This window comes from Lissotriton helveticus, chromosome 5_1 (genome assembly GCF_964261635.1).
Source record: "Lissotriton helveticus chromosome 5_1, aLisHel1.1, whole genome shotgun sequence".
Lineage (NCBI taxonomy): Eukaryota > Metazoa > Chordata > Amphibia > Caudata > Salamandridae > Lissotriton > Lissotriton helveticus.
Window position 1 is genome coordinate 694,038,442 of NC_136065.1, and position 22,813 is coordinate 694,061,254.

Here is a 22,813-nt window from a genome sequence, read left to right on the forward strand (position 1 = left end):
GTGAAGAGGCCTAGGGCATCGCTGGAGCTGATCGGGACTAGCAGTGAAGGAGTCGGGAAAGGCCCGCGGGACTCGGGTGCAGTGCGGAAAGTGCACGCAGTACCAATGCAATGTCAATGGTGCGTAAAAGTTACAAAGTTAGTTATTAAGGAACCTTCCGAGTGACCTAGAAGGATGAAACTTTAGACACAGACACTAGAGGTGTGTACCAGTGTGGGAACACCGGCGGAGCTGAGTTACCTCACCCACAGGAAGCGGGTGCACAGGGTCGAAGTAGTGTCGGGTTTCGTCACGCAGGTCGATGGTGCTTGGAGCTGAAGATGCTGCAGGCGACTCGATGCGAAGAGTTCCGGTGGATCCAAGGGTGGATCTGAAGAGGTGAAGACCTGAAAGCAGAGGGGACAATGTTCAAAGTCACTAGCCAGTGACTACCGTGGAACCAGAGTGGAACCAGGCGATGTCGGGTGCAAACAGGCGTCGAGGTGTAGCTTCTCTCTGCAGCCACGTGGACACGAGGGGTCGAAGACGTCCAGGAGTCGGTCACGAGCTGTCCCACGCAGGCTTCTCGCTGTTGGTGGTGTCGGCAACCGGATGGAAGCAAACAGGCCTTGGCTAATGCAAGCCACGCAGGAATCGTAAAAGGCTTGTCACTCGGACCAGCAAGGTCAGAGCGGGTGCTCCCTTTTACAGGAGCAAGGGCAAGTCTGGAGCAACCAGACCTGCGGTGAAAGTTGTAGGTTTCGTCGCCAAGATGGCCGCTAGCCTAGTGGCAAGTGGCCGGGATGGCGCGTCGAGTGGCACGGTGCAAAAGGGCCCCACGCAGATCGTGGAGATGCTGGGGGGCTGATCTTTGGTGCAAGGGCTGCTCGAGGTTAGGGCTTCTCAAACCCCAAAGCACAGCGTCGAGGGTGCCTCTGATGCTGCGCAGTCAGCGTTTCGGGGGTCTTCCAAGATGTCCGGTCCCACGTCTCTCGGTGCCTCCACGGGTCCCTTCTTTGCAGGGACTGTGGATCGGGCGGTGAGAAGTCTGGGAGTCTGGGTCTTGTCAGGCTCTGGGCTCGGGCTCCGGCGGGAGGCGGCGGCATAGCAGACGTCGAGTTGCTGGTTGGTGCCTGTGTTCACAGGGTGGTCACTCCTTGGCCACAAGGGAGATTCTCTTCCGTCTTCTGAGCAGCAGAATGTCGAAGTCCAGTCTTCTTCTGTATTTCAAGTTGATTCAGGATGATCTGAAGTCTCAGGACACAGCTCCCACTCTTATTCGAATCTGGGGGGCCGGATCACCTACTAGGTCCCTCCTCTGGGTGGAACCAGGAAGGGGGGTGGTTACACCCCCTTTCCTTTGTCCAGTTAGGCGCCAGGACTGGGGCTGGAAGGCCCCAGCACCGGTTTGAACTGGCCTATGCACAGGGACACCTTGTGTGCCCCAGGCATATCTGATTCTATTCAGCCCTGTCCTACCCAATACACAAAATCCTGTCTGGGGTGGTGCTAGCACCTCCCAAGGCAGGAAACCCTTTGTCCAAGCTGCCCTCGCTGGAAGGACTCCCAGCAGCAGGAGGTCAGACTTGTGTCTGCGGTGGCAGCATCCATCTTGTGATGCTGAGGCTCTGTTTAACTTTAACCGGGGTTCAGGTTAGGTACATGTCGTGTCCCTCTAGAAGGGTGGAATGCTACCCCCGTCGCCAGAACTGGCGAGGGGGTAGTATTCCAATTCGTATGACACCTTACTCGACATGTTTTGATAAAGCCAAACCCAAGATAGCATTTAACCACGAGGATTATAATGCACTTAAGAGTATATGGTATGGCAGTATCATGAAACAGCTAAAGGACATGGTTCCGAAAGCTGCAGACAGGCTCAGCTCATGCCAGAGCACTATCTCACATATTTCCAAGCACTCTGCCTCCAGGATTGATGAGGCCTTCCATAGGAGTGACTGATAGGAACATATGTGTCCATTTTAGGTTAGGTATAGGCATACTACACCTAAGTAAGGGGTGGTTACACCGACTTACCCCAGCTGAGTGATCAGCCAGTTGTGTCAAATATGGAGGCCAGGCCAGGGGTGGCACAATACGTGCTGCAGCCCCTGGTAGGCCTTGGAAGCACCTATGCCCTGGGTACCTGGGTACACTGTTACAGGGGCCAATAAGGTGAGCCAATTCCAATTGTGTCGGTACCTAAGGTACATGGAGTCCATTTTAAGGAGAGAGCAATTAGCCTGGGGCCCTGAATAGCAGGATCCCAGGCCAACTATGTCAAAAACCAGCTAAACACCAGGCAAAAAGTTTGGGGGTAACCATAGTCAGATATCCACCTTCCTACACAGCACATCTGCACACATGGATCCACGGGGATCGCAATATCCCGCATGTGATACTGGAGCGTCTGTTCACGGACCCCCTCCCTCCCCCGGCCACAGTGTTTAGGCCGGCCACTTGCCGTGTGGCTTTCCTGGATTCTATCACGACAACGAACCATGCTTGGCATGCTTTGGTTAAGGGACAGGATTGTGCTCTACTATACTCTCCTCTCGTTCCGGTAGACTGGGCCGTGTGGCTGGCGCCGTTGCGGGAGAAGGGGGTCACGCGCGCCCTCAAACAACTCGGCGTCTCCACTCTGGGGGATCTGTTCAGGGACGGAAAGGTGGTGTCCTGGGAACAGGTTGCTCCCATCGGGTTTCAGGTGACGCTTTTGCACCGTTTCCACTTTCATAGGGTTCGTGCTGCATTCCAGGAACTTTTAGGCCCGGACATGGCAGAACCTCCCGAAATTACGGAATGTACGTGATTAAGACCCCCACATCTCGCAAACTGATCTCGCATTTATTCAGAGCAGGACTGCTCCACAGGGAACAGCAACCCTCGAAAGCCCGGATGGCATGGCAGCACGACCTCCATACACAGATAGATGATGCAATGTGGAAATACTGCTGCCAAAACAGTAGGAAATTGTCGCTTAATGCCCGACATAGACTAATTAATTTTAAATTCTTACAAAGTGTATATTACACTCCAGAACGCTTACATAGATACGGACTCCGCCCCACCTAGGAGTGTGATCGCTGTCATGCTCCTGTGGCAGACTTCCTGCATCTAGTGTGGACTTGCCCTGGCATTAACAAATTCTGGGGAGACATTTTTTTGGAACTGGGCCAGATACTGAACACTGAGCTCCCTGTGGACCCGGCGTTGGCGCTGCTGGGACACTCCAGGATACTCCCTCTGGCAAAACGCCGTTTGGCCGATATGGGCCTCATCATGGCCCGGCGAGTGATTGCGCTATGCTGGATGCGCGGCCCACTGCCGACAAAGCACAGATGGGCCAGAGATATGCTGTACTGCTGTACTCAATCGCAGAATTACAGCGAACTCCTCCCGCCCGGTAACAGACCTAAGAATTTTTGGGGTCTATATCTAACTTATCGATCTACCAAGGACAGTGCAGACACAGTTCAGGAGGGGGCGGATGATGTCATGGAGCGGCAGGGAGAGGTAGTGGACTCCGGTGATTAGGTACTCATTACCCCACAGTCCTGGCGGGAGCATTGGGGGGCACTCTACAGGCTATACGCTTGGGACATGGGGGGCGCCTGTGGGATGTTGGACACTGCCGAACACACTTCAACGCGGCCACACGTATGACTAGGGACTGCACGTGGGTCCGGAGGATCCTGGCGGTAGGGAAGAGAGTGAGGGGGGGGGGGTGGACACGAGACCGGCATTAATATAGACATGGTGGGATGGAGAACTAACCTAATATTGAGGAGATTATGTTGGGTAGATAGGCAGTCTGGGGGGGTGGGGTGACGTTGAGTGGGAACGTTGCGGATGTTGTGTTTTGGGTTTCGTTAGCAGTGACACACTCTACATCTTGTGGCCCTTCCATTATCTCGCCCACCCAGTTTACCCTTGTTCCGGGGTGAAGGAGCGGGGCGGGGGACGCTGGCACATTGTGATACTGGAATAGGTTGTACACGCTACGTTACGCGCCGCCGGACCTCCGGGTTGTCGGCTCATTGGCTGTGGTTGTTAGACATATGCAGTGTACTAATGCTGCCCTAGTTTGCTGCCGGCCCCTGGGTTGTAGGCGGAAAGCTGTGTATGTTAACTGATACCTAATAAAAGTTTATAAAAAAAATTACAAAAAGTGAACCCTGATGGAGGGGTACTGGAGGCCTGACTTTCTGGATGGCAAGGAAGCCACCGGTGCGGGACTTCCGACAGCTGGAGGCGATCCGGGTACCACCACTGGTGTGGCCACTCCGGCGCTATCAGGATCATCCTGGTGTTGGTCCTGTAGAATTTCTGAATCACGCCTGGGATCAGAGGCCGGAGAGGAAAGGGGTACAGCAATGTCTGCGACCAGCTGATCAAAAGAGCGTTCCCCCCGTGAGCCCTGTAGGGGGAACCTGGACGCGAAGACGGGGCATTTTGCGTTTGCCGCGTCTGCGAACAGGTCTATGTCCGGCACGCCCCATTGTAAAGTAAAAGTAAAGTCCACATTTGTAAAGCGCACAATCAACCGTAAGGGTCTCTAGGCGCTGGGGGCCGTCGGGAAGATTAAGCGAGCTATTGCCCAGAGTCACATGGTGCTGGGCTAACCTGCCGCCGGAGCCGGGGATCGAACCGTGGTCCCCAGATTCCAGTGTCAGTCGCCCTGGCCGCGGCGCCACACCTCTTCCACATTGTTGAAATATCTCCTGTGCGACTTCTTCATTGAGCACCCAATCGTGCGCTTCTACGAAGACTCTGCTTAGGCAGTCCGCTTGGGCATTTTGGATACCTGGTAGATGAACTGCCACGATGGATAGACCTCTTGCCAGGAGCCAGCGCCAGATGGCTTGCACTTCCAGGGATAAGACTCTTGACCTGGTGCCTCCCTGCTTGTTCAGATAGAACATAGTTGTCGTGTTGTCCGTCTGAACTTGGATGTAGTTGGTTCCCAGAGAAGGATAAAGAGATTTAAGCGCCAGATGAACTGCTCGAAGCTCTAGGAAGTTGATGTGGTAGCCTCGCTCTACTTCGAACCAGAGACCTTGGACCTGAAGCTGGTCCATAGGAGAGCCCCAGCCTTGAAGAGAGGCATCCGTAACCACTGACTGAGATGGAGGAGGGCGATGGAATGGAACTCCCCGGAGGAGATTGGAACGTTTCATCCACCATCTGATTGAGTCTCTGGAACCTTGTAGAAGAGAAACACGGTCCTCCCAGTGACCTGACCTCTGAGACCATTGGTCCTCGAGAGCCTGCTGGCGAGGCCTCATGTGAAGGCGTGCATTGGGCACGAAGTAGATGCACGAGGCCATAGATCCCAGGAGAGAGGACACTTGCCTTGCTGTGGGATTGTGATAGTCCAGTAAAAGACGACACTTCAGGAGCATGGATGACAACCTCTCCTCCGAAGGACACACGTTTGCCTGCACGGAGTCCAGGGAAGCGCCTAGGTAATGAATCCGTTGGGAAGGGTTGAGTACTGACTTTTTGAAGTTGACCTGCAACCCCAATGAGTTCATCAGGTTGAGACAGAACGAAAGATGATTCTGAAGCAGAGCCGGAGTGGAACTTTTCAGCAGCCAATCGTCTAGATAGGGATAGACGAAGATCTTCCGCCTGCGGAGAAAAAGCAGCCACCACCGCCATGCACTTGGAGAATGTCCGTGGCGCGGATTTGAGGACAAACGGAAGCACTCGATACTGGTAGTGATGGTGTCCGATCTGAAACCTGAGAAACTTTTGGTGCTTTACTGAGACAGGTATGTGAAAGTAAGCATCCTGCAGGTCGATGGCACACTTTGTCTCCCTGATGAAGATGCGGGAAGATCTGGTGCAGGACTGGCATGCGGAATTTTTCTCTTCTGATGAATCCGTTCAGTAATCGTAGGTCTAGAATTGGCCTGTATTCTTTGACTACTCCTCTTTTTTGGACAAGAAAATAGCGGGAGTAGACTCCTTGATTTTTCTGCATGAAAGGAACCTCCTCTATGGCCTTCTTCTTGAGGAGGACAGAGACTTCGTCCTGCAGCAGTTGACTGTGAAATCGGGGGAGGTGTTTCATTTGAGGGAAGACTTGCGGAGGGGGGACTTGAACCTCAGCAAGTAACCATGCTGCACAATACTCAGCACCCATCTGTCCTTTGTTATGGATCTCCACTCTTCCAGATGATGAGAAACACTCCCTCCCACCAGAGTGGCAAACAGTTGCGGAGAAGCAACAGCTCAGGGCTTGGGAGGCTGCTTGGAGGCAGACTGCTGCTGGTTATTGTTGCCTCTGCCTCTGCCAGGGCGTCTCTGCTGAAATTGAGTTTTCTGCTGTGATTGGGATGACCATTGAGGGGCTTGAACCCTCTGCTGGTAAGGTCGCTTCTCCCCCGATGAAAGCGCTTTTTAAATTCTTTGCGCTTCTCCAAACCCACAGCCTTAACAGTGTCCATTTCTGATTTCATTTTGGTCATATCATCAGCGTGTGAACCAAAGAGAGACGTACCATTAAAGGGGAGGTTCCAGATCTTCTTCTAAGCATCCGGCTTAAGGCCCGTAAGGCGGAGCCACGCTGAACGGCGTGAGCAGATTCCATTGGAGTAACCATGGGCCGCGAGGTCAGAAGCATCTGCTGCGGCACTAATGACCTGGTTGGCTACGAGCACTCCCTCCTGTAGGATTTCGACAAAGTCCTGTCGGTCTTCCTCAGGAAGCTTCTCTGTGAAGCGAGTGATGCAGTCCCAGAGGGACCTATCGTACCTCCCGAGTAGAGTAGAGGCACTGGCCACCTTCATATATGAAGCAGAGTTGTTGCAAACCTTCGTGCCAATCGAATCCATGAGTTTGCTGTCCTTCTCTGGGGGTACCGAAGATGAGGTGGAAGCCGAATGAGACTTCATGGCAGCTGCCACGATAACGGAGTCCGCTGGTGGATCCGATCTGAGGAACAAGGGGTCCTCTGCGGGAGCCTTGTAATTCTTGGCAAGTCTTGATGGAACAGAACCTACCACTGCAGGCGTGAGGAAGGTAGCCATCGCCGGTTCAATGAAGCCAGGCACCAGAGGCAGCAGAGGTCTAGGCGCTGTCCGGTGATGAAGGGTATCAACAATTATAGAGGTGGGTAACACAGGAGTATGCAGAGAGATGTTAAGCTTCTTTGCTCCCCTGCCCAGCACATCTGTAAAAGTTGCGATGTCATCAGTAGGTGGTACTCGTGAGGGAGGAGTAGAGGAGAAGGCCGGAGAATAGTCCCGGACCGTAGACCTCGTAGAAGAGGATCAAGTTGGAGATCTTGTGTGTCCTCTGTTATGGGACCTGTCGCGATGATGGCTGACCCCTGGATCTTGGCTGACCCCTGGATCTAGACCGATGTCTAGACGGAGATCTTGGCCTGGGTGAAGGTCTTGGCTTGGCAGGCGTTCTTGGCCGTGCTGGAGAGCGCGATCTGGTAGGAGATCTTGGCCTCCAAGGAGGAGACTTAGATGGTCTGACCGGAGTACTTGTCCTTGGAGCAGACGGCGAGAATGCGCGGGAGTAATCAGAGCCCGGACTACTGCGACCGCCCGATACATCCCCCTGAGGACGGTGAGATGACACACTGCGTGACCTGTCCGCAGATCTGGGAGAAGCTTCTAGGGAGATCTCCACAATCTTCAACCCAGGAGAGGAAGATCTGTCTCCTGATGACCTGGACCCAGGTGACTCCACAACCACCGTGACCTGTTCCCTCGTTTGTGTGACCAATGGCGTCAAGCGAGGCCTTGATGCTCTCGACGTCAATCGTCCACGCTGTGGTGACCTCGACTGCGATCTTCGGCGTCGAGTCGGTGACCTAGACATCGATCTTCCTCGGCGTCAGGTCGACGGCGAACCTCCATGGCGTCATGTCGACGACGACCTTCGACGTCGTGTCGACGGCGACCCTTCCTGACGTCGCCTAGACGTCGACCTCCTCGACGTCGAATGGTGGGATCTTGAAGACCCTCTCGACAGCGGCAATCAGGAAGCCGTCATAACTCTAGACGCTGACCCCCTCGAGGGCGGCGGAGAGTGTCTCGACGTCGACGGAGACTTGGACATGCCAGCAGCCACAGACTTCGAGCCCGAAGTGTGGCGTCTCGACGCCGACTTGCTTGGCTGCGGCGGAGACTCGACGTCGCGATGGTGATCCAGAAGAACGTCTGGGCCTCTTCGACGGCGACTTCGACGGTGATCTTAGTCCTCCCTTCCTCTTTCTGGAGGCAGGAAATGCGGAACGTAGCCGTTTTTGGCCATGCTTGCTTGAAGAAGACGTCCTGGGGCCTCCATGGCCACCCACCTGATGACTTTTGTCTTTCTCCAACATAGCATGAAGTCTGATACGTTCTCTGTCACGAAGAGTCCGCCTAGAGAACTTCTAACAGTGGTGGCACTGGTCAGGGTTGTGTGCAGATGGAAGGCACACAAAGCACACTGAGTGTGGGTCTGCCAGTGCCATCTTCTTGTCACAAAAAGGACACTTCTGGAATAAAGCAGGCATTCTGACAAAGTTTTAGTGGACCACCACAAAAAACCAAAGCAGAATCCTTAATAAACCAGAAGATGTCGAATTTTCTGAAAAGATTCACTCAAAATAACAATTTCAGTCAAAAACTGAAGAGCTCAAGCTCCAGGATCCTCACAGAAGGAGCTGGAAAAAAGAACTGACGCAACTGCCACCTGTGGTGCATCATGGGAACAGGGGGTCGCCTTCAGGTCTTAAAGGCACGGTACCCCTACTCTAATGCCTTAAAGGCAAGGTGTCAGTCTTTCTTTGTTTCTTTATACTCTACTGCAGCCTACTGGCAAATGCCTGCAATTACATGTTTTCCTTTGGCAATAAAGCATTGTTGTATGCAAATGTTTACTGCTCTCTTTCTTCCTTAGGGGTTGGGAGAGTACTACTGTGTGTGTGCGCTAATTCATGTAATTTTGCGGCAGATTTGCCAGTTTGGAAATGTTCTGGGCTGCAAATATGTTTTCACATATTTATACATATATATTTATATGTATTTTCCATATGCTCCGGGATCCCGCACATGGGCGGGGATTATTCATAGATTATGACTATTGATGAGTATCCCCTGGATGAGAAGTTGGCGTTTCAAAGGCATGGAATCCAAGCAGTGGCTGAAATGTGCCATTTTGAATACAAAAGCAGGAAAAGTCATTAGGGCTGCAAAGGCACCAACTTGAAAGACCGGTGCAAAGACGAAGATAAATGCAAAGACTTTGGTAAATATAGGTGTAAGTTTGTGACGACAGACAAGGGAAGAACATTGTGTCAACAAGAATAGATTTAAAATTAATCAACAACAATTTCATTCAACATTTAAAAAACAAAAACACCACATTGTTGAGACCTACAAAAATAGACATGTAGAAAATGCAGTGAGGGAAACCAAGTACCTTTCCAGCAAAAACTGGTAGAGATAACCAAAATGCTAAATAAAAAAGAAAGGATTCATGATATATGGAAGGGACAAGAAGTTGGGTGGCAAGAGTAAGGAGGCCAATAGGCAGTGTAGATACATTTAGTGGTACTAATCACAGTATTTTGCAACTTACACTTTAATTTGATCTAGTTTGGTTTCCTCTGCTCGGATATAATCTTTCAGTGAAGTCACAAGATCCTTCTCTGTGTTGAGTAAGTCTGTCATGTGACCTAAAAGAACAAAGTCAAAAATGTGAGATTGCATTAACACATGGTAAGAGGTTTCACAAAATGAACACATCTTCAAACATAGCTTTTCACACCTATGGCTGGATGCTCATGAGGTACAGGAAGGCATGTACATCAGATCTAGGATTTATACCGATGCCTCTTACTCTACCAACTTCACCAACAACTTAGAAACAGAAAAACATAAGAAAGATAAAATCATGTAAGGGGTAAGCCTCACCATTTCTCCAATCCCACCTCTTCACCTCAAAAGCAGTACTTTGAGCTGCAAAAGGTGCGTAATAAAATTATCTATAGAATAAGAGCTGGACTTAAATGTAACTATTTACTAGCTGGCAAGACAAGATTGGTAGCACTGAAATTATCCTAAATCGAAGCAGCAAAGAGAAAACGAAGTCCAAAAGTCAAACAAGCCATTTACTTAATATAGTGTAGTATCTAAAGGAAAAATGCTAAATCCCTATCAGTTGTTCTGAAAAATACATTTTATAAACTGGAAGAGACATACAGGGATAGAGTAGATAAGCTAAACCTCGGAGACATGATGCACTCACAAGAAAGTTTGTATCCCGTATAAAAACATTGAAATAAAGATAGGATAGACTATATGTCAAAAAAATACCATTTCATGCCTAGAGTGCTAACTAAATGATGCAAAAAAGCAGAAAACTCAGAGTAGTTCAAAGGTGTAGGTGGACAGCACCTCATGCATAGAGCACCCTAAACACCAGCGACACTACGAATGTGCTCACCTCAAAAAAGCTTTGGATTGGTAAAATACCATCCAAGGCAACCTAGAATGAACAAAAGCAACCCCTGACTCCGTTGTGTCTGGACAAAGCTAAACATCTCCGAAGAGCTATAATAATAGTGAAGCACAGGTCAGGGGTTGCTTTTATTCATTCCAGGTTAGCTTGGAATGTTACCAATCCAAAGCTGCAATATTGTGCCTGGATGGTAAAAGGCTTTTATCATTTTATTGCTCGGCATGGATGGCACTATGCTAATCCTATGCTCAAAAACGTTGTGAGAAAAAACAGACACTTGAGGTGAGCAAATTCAGAGTGTCGCTGGTGTTGTAGGGTGATCTATACAGAAACTGCTCTCCACGTAAACATGTGAACTACCCAGAGTTCTTTGATATAGGGTGATCTATACAGGAACTGCTCTCCACGTAAACACGGGAACTACCCAGAGTTCTTTGATATATATACATATATATATATATATATATATATATATATAATATTTTATTTTTTATGTATACACATTTCGCTGAAAGAGAAAAGCAGCTCTTACCAATGGATGTGAAGAAGTCAGCATGGCCACAGGAGTAAGACAACAGGCCCAACAACAAAACTCCCTTAAGGACTTCCATTGCTTTATTAATGCGGAACACCTACAAATAAATTTGAAATGTTCTTTTATTACATGCCTTATGAAACATATTTTACACACTATTTATGAAAGTTTACAATCACATTTCAGAGGTTTCTAGTGCAATTGTCACAAAAATGACAGTTAAATGAGCTCTCCAAAGATTCTAGTGGCGAAATTACTGACTGCACAGCCTGAAGACCAATCTGTAATCCAAACTGCACCATTTTCACTAAGCAGAAAAATCTTAGGAAAAATACTATCGCCTTGCTCCTTGATACCTTCTCTGGAAAGAGCAGGATGACTGAAAAACACTTGGACAGATCAGAACAGACTAACACAGACTGAGGCACGGATAGGCGGAACAGGAACCAACTATACTGATAAGAACAGCCACAGTTACTTTTGTTCACGTTTGGGATACCATACTTTTGTTAAGGCCTAGAGAAAGTGGATTATGAATTTTCTAACCAATGTACAGGTATACATGCCAACTGACAAGTGCTAAATAACCCACTTTTAACAAGCATTGCATGTAACGATCAAAAAGCCTTAACGTGAAATGGTTGCAAGTGTACTTTTCCTTAATGGATATTCAATTACATTCAAAGAAGTCTACATATCATAAAAGACTATACACGTTAAAAAAAGAGACATAAACAATCCATTCACATATGAGTGGCAGAGCATCACTACCAGAAGATTAGGTCGTCAAGTTAATCCATGCAATATATAATAATTTATCTAAAACAAGATAAAAAGACTATAAAATATAATAAAAGTATAATGAAAAGTTCAGGGTCAAAGAACAATAGGCACCACAAAATTGATCATACACAAAATATATACAAGTGTAATAAAACAGTTTTAATGCTGGTGCAACTTTCTCATCCGTATTGCCCACATCCAATGTAAAAATTTCGCGACAGCAATTACAATGGGTTCTGAACAGTCTGTTTGAAGAATCCTTAGTGCCTCTGCGCCAGTAGACAAATGGGCTTCAGCCACGTGTGCCTGGGGTATTTATACTCTGGGCAGATAAACAAGATATGGGCTATGCTTTCCGGCTGAGATGGACAGAATGGGCAACATGTATATATTTTAGCCTGCCATTTGCCTGTGAAAGAGTTGACAGGAAGCGTACCCACCCTGTATTGGTGGTACCGTTTCCGGTCTCCGGGAAGTGTGATAAAATCCCAGTACCCATCATAAGCAATTTCTTGTTTTAGCTCCAGGAAGTTTCTTGTGAGCGATGGACTGATGCAGGTTCTAAAACTTCGCATAGAGACCATTGACCAGTACAGCTCCCTGAAAGTCTTTCTAGGCGGAAAAGGATTAACGTTAGGATACTCCCACAGTGAACTCAGGCCCATGGCGGTGTAAACTGCCTTGACCTCTGTCAGCCATGGAATTCTGTTGGCGCTATCAGCATCTCGGACTTCGAGGAGGGCCTGAGCGTACTGGGAGAGTTCGGGTGTAAACCAGAGTCTCCTCCAGTAGGCCACAGGTCTAAAACGTGCCACATCCTCTAGTCGCTGGCATCCCAGATCGTAAAAAAGGGGCAATAGTGGCGTAGATGGTGGAAGGGCAACTAATCCCCTCACAAACTTGTTTTGGGAGCTCGTTAATGGCGTAAATTGCTAAACCCCCATAGTTCTGCCCCATAAAGTACTGACGCTCTGATTTTGGTACTATACATTTTTAGCGCTGGAGCAACAGGATTTGTGGCCGAGAGACGTAGTTCCTTTATTAGGGCACCAGCTAGTTTAGCGTGTTTGGTGGCCAGCTGGTTAATGTGGGGTTTCCATTCTAACTTTGAACCCAGGGTTATGCCAAGGTAGGAAAAGATTTAGGTCTGTTCTAGCATTACATCATTCATGGCAACCCTCCCTCTTACGAGCTTTTGCTTGTGCAGGACCATAAACTTGGTCTTACTCACATTAATGGTAAGACCAAAGTCCTTGCAGAACACTTCGAAACGCACAATAGCCTTCTGAAGGCCTTGCTGCGTTTTAGATATTAAAGTGTCATTTTCAAACATTAGCAGTGGGATCAGTTTGCCATCTAGTTTAGGAGCATCGGTAGGGTGGTTCTTAAAGTACTGGATCACCCTGTTAATATACAGCGAGAACAGTGTTGGAGCCAGTACACACCCTTGCCGTACCCCTCTGCGAATCGGAAACCTATCCGTAACTTTTCCTTGCTGTCCCCAACGGACTTGGGCAAAGTTTGCGTCATGGAGTTTAATTAAAAAAGCCAATACATCCAGTGACATGCCTTGTTCGGCAAAGACGCTCCACATCTTGGTGCGCGGTTCTAAGTCGAATGCCGACTTAAGGTCGACAAATGCCACGAAAAGAGTGCCACCTCTAAGGATTACCACCCGCCAGTAAATTAAAACAAATCTAAAAACCTGATCTATGGTGCTCGTATGTTTGCGGAACCCAGCCTGGAGAGGAGACAAAATATCCTCCTCTTCAATCCAGCCTTGGATCCTGGTCAATACGAGCCTAGTTATCACCTTCTGGATGCAACCGATCAAACTTATCGGCCTATAATTGGCTGGGTCCGAGCGATCTCCTTTCTTGTAAATCGGGATAATCTCGGCACCCTTCCAAGTATCTGGTATGGGGGAGCCTTTTGCGATAGCGTTGGCAAGGGACTGGATATAGGGCGCCCGCACTCCACTCTCATGTGTAAACAAGTCATCTGGTACACAGTCCAACCCGGGTGCTCTACCCTTTGGAACAGAGTTAAGTGTTCTTTCAACCTCCTTTAAGCTGAAATGTAGGGGTGTAATGTCTAGGGGGACGTTCAGGATGTCAGGGTACAACTCAATATCAAAAGCCGGGCAGGCAAACTTAGTCATAAAGTGCGAGACCCACAATTCTGGGGAAACATAATTTTGCAGTTGGTACCTAGGGTGCCCCTTCCCCCATTTCACCAAATCCCACAATGTGCCCATATTCCTGTCTCTACTAGCATGATACAACTCCGACCAGTACTGTTTGTCCAAAGCCCGTTTTGCATCGTGTTGCACTTTCTTATACGCCAACCTGGCATTTTTGATCCTGTCCCTATCTTTAGTTCTTATCTCCATAGCCAAGATTTTGTAGGCATCCCTACATGATTTGCCATACCCAGTTTCCACCCTAGTTTTAGGCCTATACTTCGATTTTTGTACCTTAGTTATAAAAAAAGCCCTTAGCTTATTAAAAAAATTAATATGAATGGGAATAACTTTACACACCATATCCTGCTTAGTGACACATTTATGAAGCTCTGTTGTGGCCTCTACAGCAATCTCACTCATTGCCACTAAATGATCATCTTTAACACCTTGGGTGCTATGGCTTTTCCCCTCCTGTGCTGATGAATATAAAAACCCATTGTTCATGACAAGGTCAGCTCGTCATAAGCACAGCTCCAGTGTACTGCATGACGAGCTGACCTGGTCATTAGCATGGAAGGGGTTAAGAAGACAGTCCCACCATTTTACTCTCCTAGTAGCGTTAGTAAGGAAAATGTCAATTGCCTCTGTGCAAGCTTCTGAGGGGTGACTTCCAAACAACTGGGAGGACAATACAAGCGGGTTATGGTCGCTTTCCACTCTGTCCAATACAACCATATCCTTAATAGAGAACCAATTCTCTTTGTTAAAAAGGATGTAGTCAATACGACTACTACGTATCCCATTATTAAAAGTGGAAGCTCCCTGCTTATCTGATTCCGTTCTTCCATTTGCCGCCCTTAACCCCTGTTCCAGGCATAAAACTTTAAGCTGTAATACAGCCTCTGATCACTTCTTAATTGGAGGTATGGACAATTGCGGGATGTCCCAAGAGAAATCTTCCTCCAGTGTAAGATCTCTATCATTGATGTCTAGTGGTTCAAAGCAGCAATTAAAATCTCCTGCTACTAGAATGTTCCCCATTCCATTGTAAAGGTCAAGATATGAATCTAACAAGGCAATGGTCTCAGAGGCTTTACCCCCAGGCTTGCCCCTTGCATAGATGTTAAAGATGTAAAGATCCTTAGATTTTGGGCTTTGAATTTTGATTATTAAAATACAACTGCTCTTGGAGTCCAACTGGTTGACTTGATAGCTGTCTTCCTGTCTAACCCAAGTGGTCAAACCCCCCATTGGTCTACCCCTCGGGCTCGGAGTGGCTGGTTTAGAAAAATTTAGATAACCTTGTTTATACTCTGGTTCCACTAGCCAGGTTTCCTGGAGTAGTATAACATTATGTTCATCTATAAATGTTAGCCAGTCATGGGATGTTAATTTACTTTTTAGCCCTGCGATGTTCCATGAGACCAAGGATTGTTCTGTACAGCCAAACCGGAGGTTACCATGTTGCTGAAGCCCACTTGCGCCATGGGTAACATTTGAAACTGTTAAACCTGATGCTGAGCCAGCAGCAGACCTTAGCGCTAGATTAGGGCTAATCGCCCTTATGTGATCTACCCGGTTATTATTATTATTGCACTTGGATGAGCCAATTGGCGGTAAACTAGTGACTTCGTATCTCTGGTTGGTTCTTATAATTTTGGCTTCAGCGCGACCTTGTGACAAACCTGCTCTAAATGTTTTGAGGTCTGTTAGTGGGGAGAGTCAATCGTTGACATCTAATGTGCTAAGCAACTCAAATATATTAGCCACCGAGACGGCACTATTAGTATCTCTTGGCCAGTTGCATGTTAACCTACCTCTTATTGACCGTTGGTGTACATCTGGTCAATAGAAGATATTACATTTTTGGAGAATAGACTAAATAAAACAAATTTGACTCTGTGCAACGGATTATTTAGCTTCGCAGCCAAAGATGGATGGAATGGTGAACACTGTGAAACATTCACCCCTAGTCATAGATCTGGGTTTAATCCATCGTTATTTTGCTTGCCACACCATTTCAGTTTAGACCCAGCCTTGTGCAAATCAGCTTTGACCCTGCTCCCCATACAGCCCAGCACCAGCACGAACTGCCAGGCCTGGTCCTCCCTGGACCGGAAAACAAGCATCCTGGGACCGGTTTCGGAGTATCACCCCAGCTAGCTTGTGTGTCTTTTGCTTTTTCGCCCTAAATGCACCAGGTATGCACTGATGTGGGTCCCAGCTAGCTTGTGTGTCTTTTGCTTTCTCGCCCTAAATGTGCCGGGTATGAAGTGATTTTGGTCCAGGGCTCACTGTGCCACTGGATTCAAGCTAGCCTGTCTTATTAGGGGTGACATTCCGAAACCGGTCCCAGGATGCTCGTTTCTGGTCCAGGGATAACCTGGCTTGGCAGTTCGGACTGGACTGCTTTCATGAGGAGCAGAGTCAAGACTGATCTGCATATGGCTGGGTTTGAACTGGGGTGGCACGGTGAGCAAAAGAATTATTGATTTAACACAGATTTCTTGACTGGGGGATGTTTGATTTGTTCTTCATGCAGTCCAACATTTGTGTCTTTAGATTATTTAGCTTAGTCATAGCACAGTCTGTTGTAGAATAGCATGTCTGAAGTCACCCGAAGAATCAGAATACTTCAGAATCATGCTCTCAAGATGGCAAAAAGAGGAAAACCTAAACACAGGTTTCACGTGAACGTAACAGTGGATGGCCAACTATGCAGTCATCTTACATGATTTTGCATCTTCGTTTAAGAACCGCGTTTCCACTCTCTAGATTCTTGTTATACTGTACACAAAACAGGACACCTATGACAGCAGTTCATGTTTTTTTGGAGTTCTGCTATTAAGACAGAAAGAATATTTGGCCTTCTGATCGTATAAACCTATTCAATATATTTACATTATTCCTTTGTCTAAGCTTTCATATGAATGATACTAGGTAAATGTCAGAAATCAGTAGTCATTTAATCGTCATTTGCCCGGAACAAAGCAATATATATGCAACAAATCAAGTATCGTTTAGGAATAAAAGTTATCGAAAATCAACACTTTTTTATTCTCAGTTCTTCGATGTAAATTATAATTCTCTTCAGTAAAATTTGGTGTTCGAGATATTGTTCAAAATAAAATCTAAATAAGGGATCTGAATGGTTGTGCCAATTTTAGTTTAAGAAACTGTGGCAATGAAAAATAGTAAAAAATCTCCTAATTTAACAAAAGCAATGATAACGTCAGTAGGCCCGTTTGTTTATAGAGGGTAAAGCATTACTTTGTTGATTAAATTTGCAGTTAGTTGTAAGTTTCTGTCTAGCACGATTAGTGCACTTGTATATAGATAGTGGCACACGCACATGGTGATCTCAATTATGTTCTGAACACAATGTTTTCATGACGTAAACATAAATAGAAGAATCATGCCAAAACAGTAGTTAAAAAAATGGAAAAGCAAGTGGATATCATGGTCCCAAACTGCCTTAAATCCCATCATGTGTTGAAATACCTACTGGGAAAACCCCTGATAAATGGTCCTCTATCAAAATCAAAAGTCAATATATCCATTTTGGATAGAAGAGATAAATATGGATTTTGTGGTATCTTGGGGAGGTGATTTTAATTGTAAATGATGTCCCTTCTCGAAACAATCAGTATGCCGCTTAGTAGCTGGGTACATTGATGAAGGTTGTCATTTTTATCATAATCCCTGTGGGCATAACTTTCAACTCACTACTGTCAAAATGTTCTCTTTTCTTAACTGTTGATCTTATTGAGGCGGAAGGCCCTGATTTAGTATCTTATGTTGGGAAAGGCAAAGGCACTCTAATTGATTTTATTGCTCTATTTTAACACACAGTATGTGACTTTTATTATACATAAAATCTGTTTCAGTGATCATTATCCCTTAACTTTGGAGTTTGAGAGCCAATCGAATGATTTAACCACTCCCGTCAGATTACCCCCACTAATTCATGATAAAAAATAAGGGGTTATTATAGAAGTGGTGTACTTTAGATCCCGATTTGGTTCGAAATCAGATTATAAAAACTAATTTAAATCAAGTTTTAATCTGGCTGGAAGACAGTATAAATGCTCAAGTTATGATAACATCTTTCAAGGCTACAACGGAGACAGTAAAGGTGGTACTGACCAAGAAACAAAGAGATAGACCACGGGGAAATAAAATGTGGTTTGATAGTCAATGCACACACCTATACAATAATCTAATCAAGACTTTAAAAGTCAGACCTCGAAATTTACTGGAGGTAAAAAAGTAAAGACTTGAATATAAGTAGGCGCTAAAAAAACCCAAGCGCGAAATTAGGCAAGATTCTTGGGAGCAACTCCATGTAGCATGCAGGAGTGCCTCTAAACTTTTTTGGGTAAATGTTAACCAGGATTATTTTAAGGGTACCAATAATGGAAGTATCAATGCCACAATTATGCCCGGTACTTGGGTAGAAAATTTCTCTGGCCTTTATAAAATTGGTAGAGACTTACATCTGAGCACTAATCTTCAATATGGAGCATCAACCCTCGCACCTCTGACAATAGAAGAGGTGGAAAGGGCTTTATCTCAGACTGTGAAGAACAAGGCCTCCGTCCCGGACGGTATCCCCGCGGACCTGTTCGTGGCCAATATCCCCCTGTGGCTTCCACTGTTAACAAACATTATGTGACTCAGTGTCCCCCTGAATCGTGGAGAGTAGTGACAATAGTTCCCATTTTTAAAAAGGGAACCAAAATGCTATCGGCCCATATCTCTTATTGATTGTACCTGTAAGATTATGGGGCGAGTAATATTGGAGAGATTGGAGAATTGGGTAACAAAAAGTGGGAGCTTTTCTGACATCCAATATGGCTTCAGGAGTGGCCTGGGCACTGTTGAACAGTGCCTCAACCTGCACCTGGTCATAGGAAAATACACCCTTGCCAAGCCTGGATCTCTTTATCTAGGATTCATGGACTTGACATCTGCCTTTCACTGGGTGTGGAGAGGAGGAAGGCTCTGGGAGAAAATGTTGACTATGGGCATTGATCCGCCCATCGTGCATTTTCTGGCAGCCATGCTTCAGGAAGTAACAGTGAGAGTTCGATATGGAGCAGGTGGTGAACTTACTGCCCTAATAAGGATGGATCACGGGGTACGTCGGGGCTGCGTTCTTGCTCCCTTTTTATTCTGTTTATAAATAACTGACTTAGAAAGTCAAATCAAAAAAGGGAACATGGACGCTCCGCTGGTAGGTCGTAGGTCACTACCAGCACTGTTATATACAGACGACTGTGTATCGATGTCCAGAACCGGGGTGGGGCTGCAGAGGCTTTTAACTAGTTTTAATAACTTCATGAATGATCTTGGCCTAAAAACCAATGTAGCGAAATCACATATCATGGTGGTGGGCAAATCTCCCAAGATTTTAAAGAAATGTTACATAATAAATGAGAAATTGTCTTATGTGCCGACCTTTTCCTATTTAGGGATTTTGTTCGATCAAAAAAGTTCCTGGTGTCATCTAGTTGAGGCTAAGATTAGGGGCTTCAAACAAAATGTGGAGGCTAATTTTAGATTTACTTAAACGTTAGTTTCAAGGCCCATTAAAGCAATTATTGATATCTATAAGGCTTGCATGTTTGCTGTTACTCTGTATGGTACTGGAGTTTGGGGCTCTAGTAATATTAAGGGCCTACAGAGGGCAGAGAACACGTTCATGAAACGCCTTTTGACAGTACCTAAAAGTACTGCTGCCACCATTTGCCACAGTGAACTGGGTGTAACCCCGCTGTCATTTGGCATACAACTAGCTCCTTTACTTCTATGGCACAACATTTGGGCAAACGAAGAAGCAGTCTTGAATAGTACGCTCATTTCAGATTGTTTAAAATTGGATTGTTTTAAAAAAATCCCTTGGATCACTTATATTAATGACGAGCTTGAGAATTTGGAATTGTCAGACTGCCTCAAAAGTCCTGGAAACATAGCCAAAATATCGAGAGCCAGGCTGAAAAAATAATTTTTTAACCCATTTGTATCTGGTTAGAGATAACCTGGAGAGGAGTCTGCACTCCAGGTATTGCGCCCTCCATCTCCTTTTATTTCAGTCATGCTAAAATGTTTTATTTGATAAGATTCAGGATGGGTACTTCTCACCGAATAGTCTCATACCCACGTGATGTGCACTGAGATGCTAAATTGGATCTGTGTCCATGTGACTCAAAGTCAGTTCAGAGCATTTTGCATTTTATGTTTTTTTGTAACCTTTATACTAAATCAAGATGTACCCTTTTACAACCACTTTTACGATTCTTAAACATTCGAAAGTGTCGGGCTGTGTTACATCATCTACAACTTTTAAATGATGAATTAATTTGCTTAATGGTGTAATAAGTATATTTTCACAGCTGTTCGGCATCGGAATATTGTTGGAAAATGATTACTTTGTATATTGATTATATTACCATGCCTAGGACTAAAAAGACTTTTATGTGGAAATCTAATATGATACTGTTTAATTTTGGAAATTGAAGTTAACATTCATAAGTACTATGTATATAGATGTCTGCTCTGTGTTTGGTATTAATCCGACTGATATGCTGTTATGTTTTGGCTTCATAGCACTCAGTGATCAAATTGCTTCAAGAGATTGTCATCGGGTTACTTGTAACCGCTATCGCCATGGACTCATCATTGTTTCCTTTTGACTTTATGAAACGTTCTTATGCTGCTTTCTTTTATGGCTGGCACACAGCCGAATTAATATTTTGGCTGACTGACTGGGTCTCAGCCTACCAGATGGGAGCACAGCTGTGTGGTATGGGAAAGGCATCTTGGGGAGCTTCAGAAAGTTGACATGGTAATACATTCTGCCCATTGCCTGCCATTGGCTTTGTAACTCATGTTTTCTTCCTTTCCATTTGCTGGCTTTATTTGCTTTTTTTTTTTGTAGAGTTTTATATAGCGCGAACTAGACCCGAACCAAATCAGGTATCAGAGCGCTTTACATAGCACAAGTTACGTTTTTACATAAGGACACACACTTTCATTTTTAGGCACGGGGAGATTAAGTGATTTGCCCAGAATCACAGGAGGTTTTTGGCGTCGTTACCGAGACTCGAACCCAGATCCTCAGGTCCGAGGTCGAGCGCCTTAGCCGTTAGGCTAACTCCTCTTTAGGCTCCCAAGCTCGAGTTCATATCTCCCCATGCCAAAGCAGTATTTAAAGTTTTCCTACAAAAACTTGTTTTCTGTAATAAATAGACCTGTAAATCTTGTTCTTAGCTCATTACATTTGCTGTGCACTAAAGGACTGTAGTCAAATGTCAAGCAGTCTCTTTGCGGGAGCCTGGTTTTTGCATTGCTTTCGGCTGACTTCAAAGTGAGAGCGTTTACAGGAAAAAGGAATGCAGCGTACTTTCTCCACAGAGCCTGCTTGTGTCCTTTTTTAAATTTTATTTTAGACTGCCATCTCAAAACGGATATGTTCTTCAGCTGCACAAAACCTTTACCTTTCATTTGTGAAGCACGAAGTTCACTATTGGCATTGTCGGGGTGGGTGGAAAATCATGTTTGAAAACTATTACATAAAAAAGAAAACTTGCAAGTCACACTTGTTACTAGCTTTCTTTCACATTAGTTAACCTGTAAAGAAATGCTTGCCCATTTTCAATGGGAGGGGGGTTCACATGCAAATTTTGGAAGGAAGCATGCAGACCACACTGATTTAGTCTGATGTACTAGTACTACTAAGATGAAATAGCTCTGCATGTGAATGAAATATATTTTTGCAAAGATTTTTTCATATTTAACACTTTAAAGAAAAATTCCTCTTCTTTGGGCATTTAATTTAATTTGGGAAACTGCTTTTTAGGAACAAAGTACAAAACCGTATTTCAGTCTAAGTTTCAGCCTAAGATATAGAGATTTTTGGCAATTTACACAGTTTATGGCCGATTCACAGTCAAGCACAGTATTGGATCTTTTCACAGGAAAGAGCCAGTCACATGATGACACAATTTAACAATGCCTGGTTTTCAATTTGATGTGTAAAGCATAGTTTTTATTTATGACATATGTGACAACTCGTTTTGGAGAGGTGGAGAAGTTAAAAAAGTACTTTTTATGAAAGCTTTTGTGTTTATGTTTAGCTACACAATAATTATGAATTCACTCTGCAACTGTGCCTTTTTCGGAACACAGGGGCCAAAATGTTTAAGCCTAATGAGCACTGATTATTGCTATATTTTCCAACTAAACAAGCAGTCACAAGCGCGGTTACCACGCAGGCACTAGGGGTAATGATTTGAATGGTGCAGCAGGTGCGGTGACAAATGGGCCAAAAGGTCTAGGAAAACCACTGAATACAGATTATTGCTAGGGCGATACCTCTCTGCTCCTTAGCATCTGTCTGCCATCCAGTGCTTCCTGTAGCGCAGTGCGAACACTGACTTCTCCACCGCCATGATTCTGGACCCTTCCCCTCTCTCCTCACGGGCTTCCTCCCTCACAGGCTTCTTCCTCACCTAGGACACTGGCACACCTAAAAAGTACGGCTCACCTATTGTCACAGTACACGCAGATTTTATACAAAGCACATAAACGTTCTACTAAGTATTTCAGTGCTTTATAAAAGCATACGTTATATTGCACAAAGACACTTTTCTATGGCACTGGGTAGATTACATGATTAGGCCAGGATCACAAGATGTTGAACCGACAACGGGACACGAACCCGGTTCCCCAAGTTGGCAGCTCTTTCTGTTTCTTCACGTTATTATAGTCATCTCCTCAACATGTACAAAAAATTGACAAAAAACGGTTTTGCAAAGGTGAAACCTATTGGCTTTGCCAATGCTTGTTCTTTACTATTA

The 22,813-nt window shown here is 45.7% G+C and overlaps 1 protein-coding gene across 5 annotated transcripts in view; it reads right to left on the reverse strand.

Moving 5' to 3' along the window:
* P4HA1 (prolyl 4-hydroxylase subunit alpha 1) overlaps window positions 1-22,813 on the reverse strand; it is a 574,677-nt gene that overhangs the window by 317,704 nt on the left and 234,160 nt on the right. For all 5 annotated transcript variants that reach the window (XM_078643088.1, XM_078643087.1, XM_078643090.1 and 2 more), the window contains 2 exons: window positions 10,982-11,081; window positions 9,568-9,664 (listed from right to left, as the gene is read on the reverse strand). In XM_078643088.1, the coding sequence (XP_078499214.1) occupies window positions 9,568-9,664; window positions 10,982-11,060 (176 nt within the window). In that variant the 5' untranslated portion in view covers window positions 11,061-11,081. The remainder of the gene's footprint in view (window positions 1-9,567; window positions 9,665-10,981; window positions 11,082-22,813) is intronic.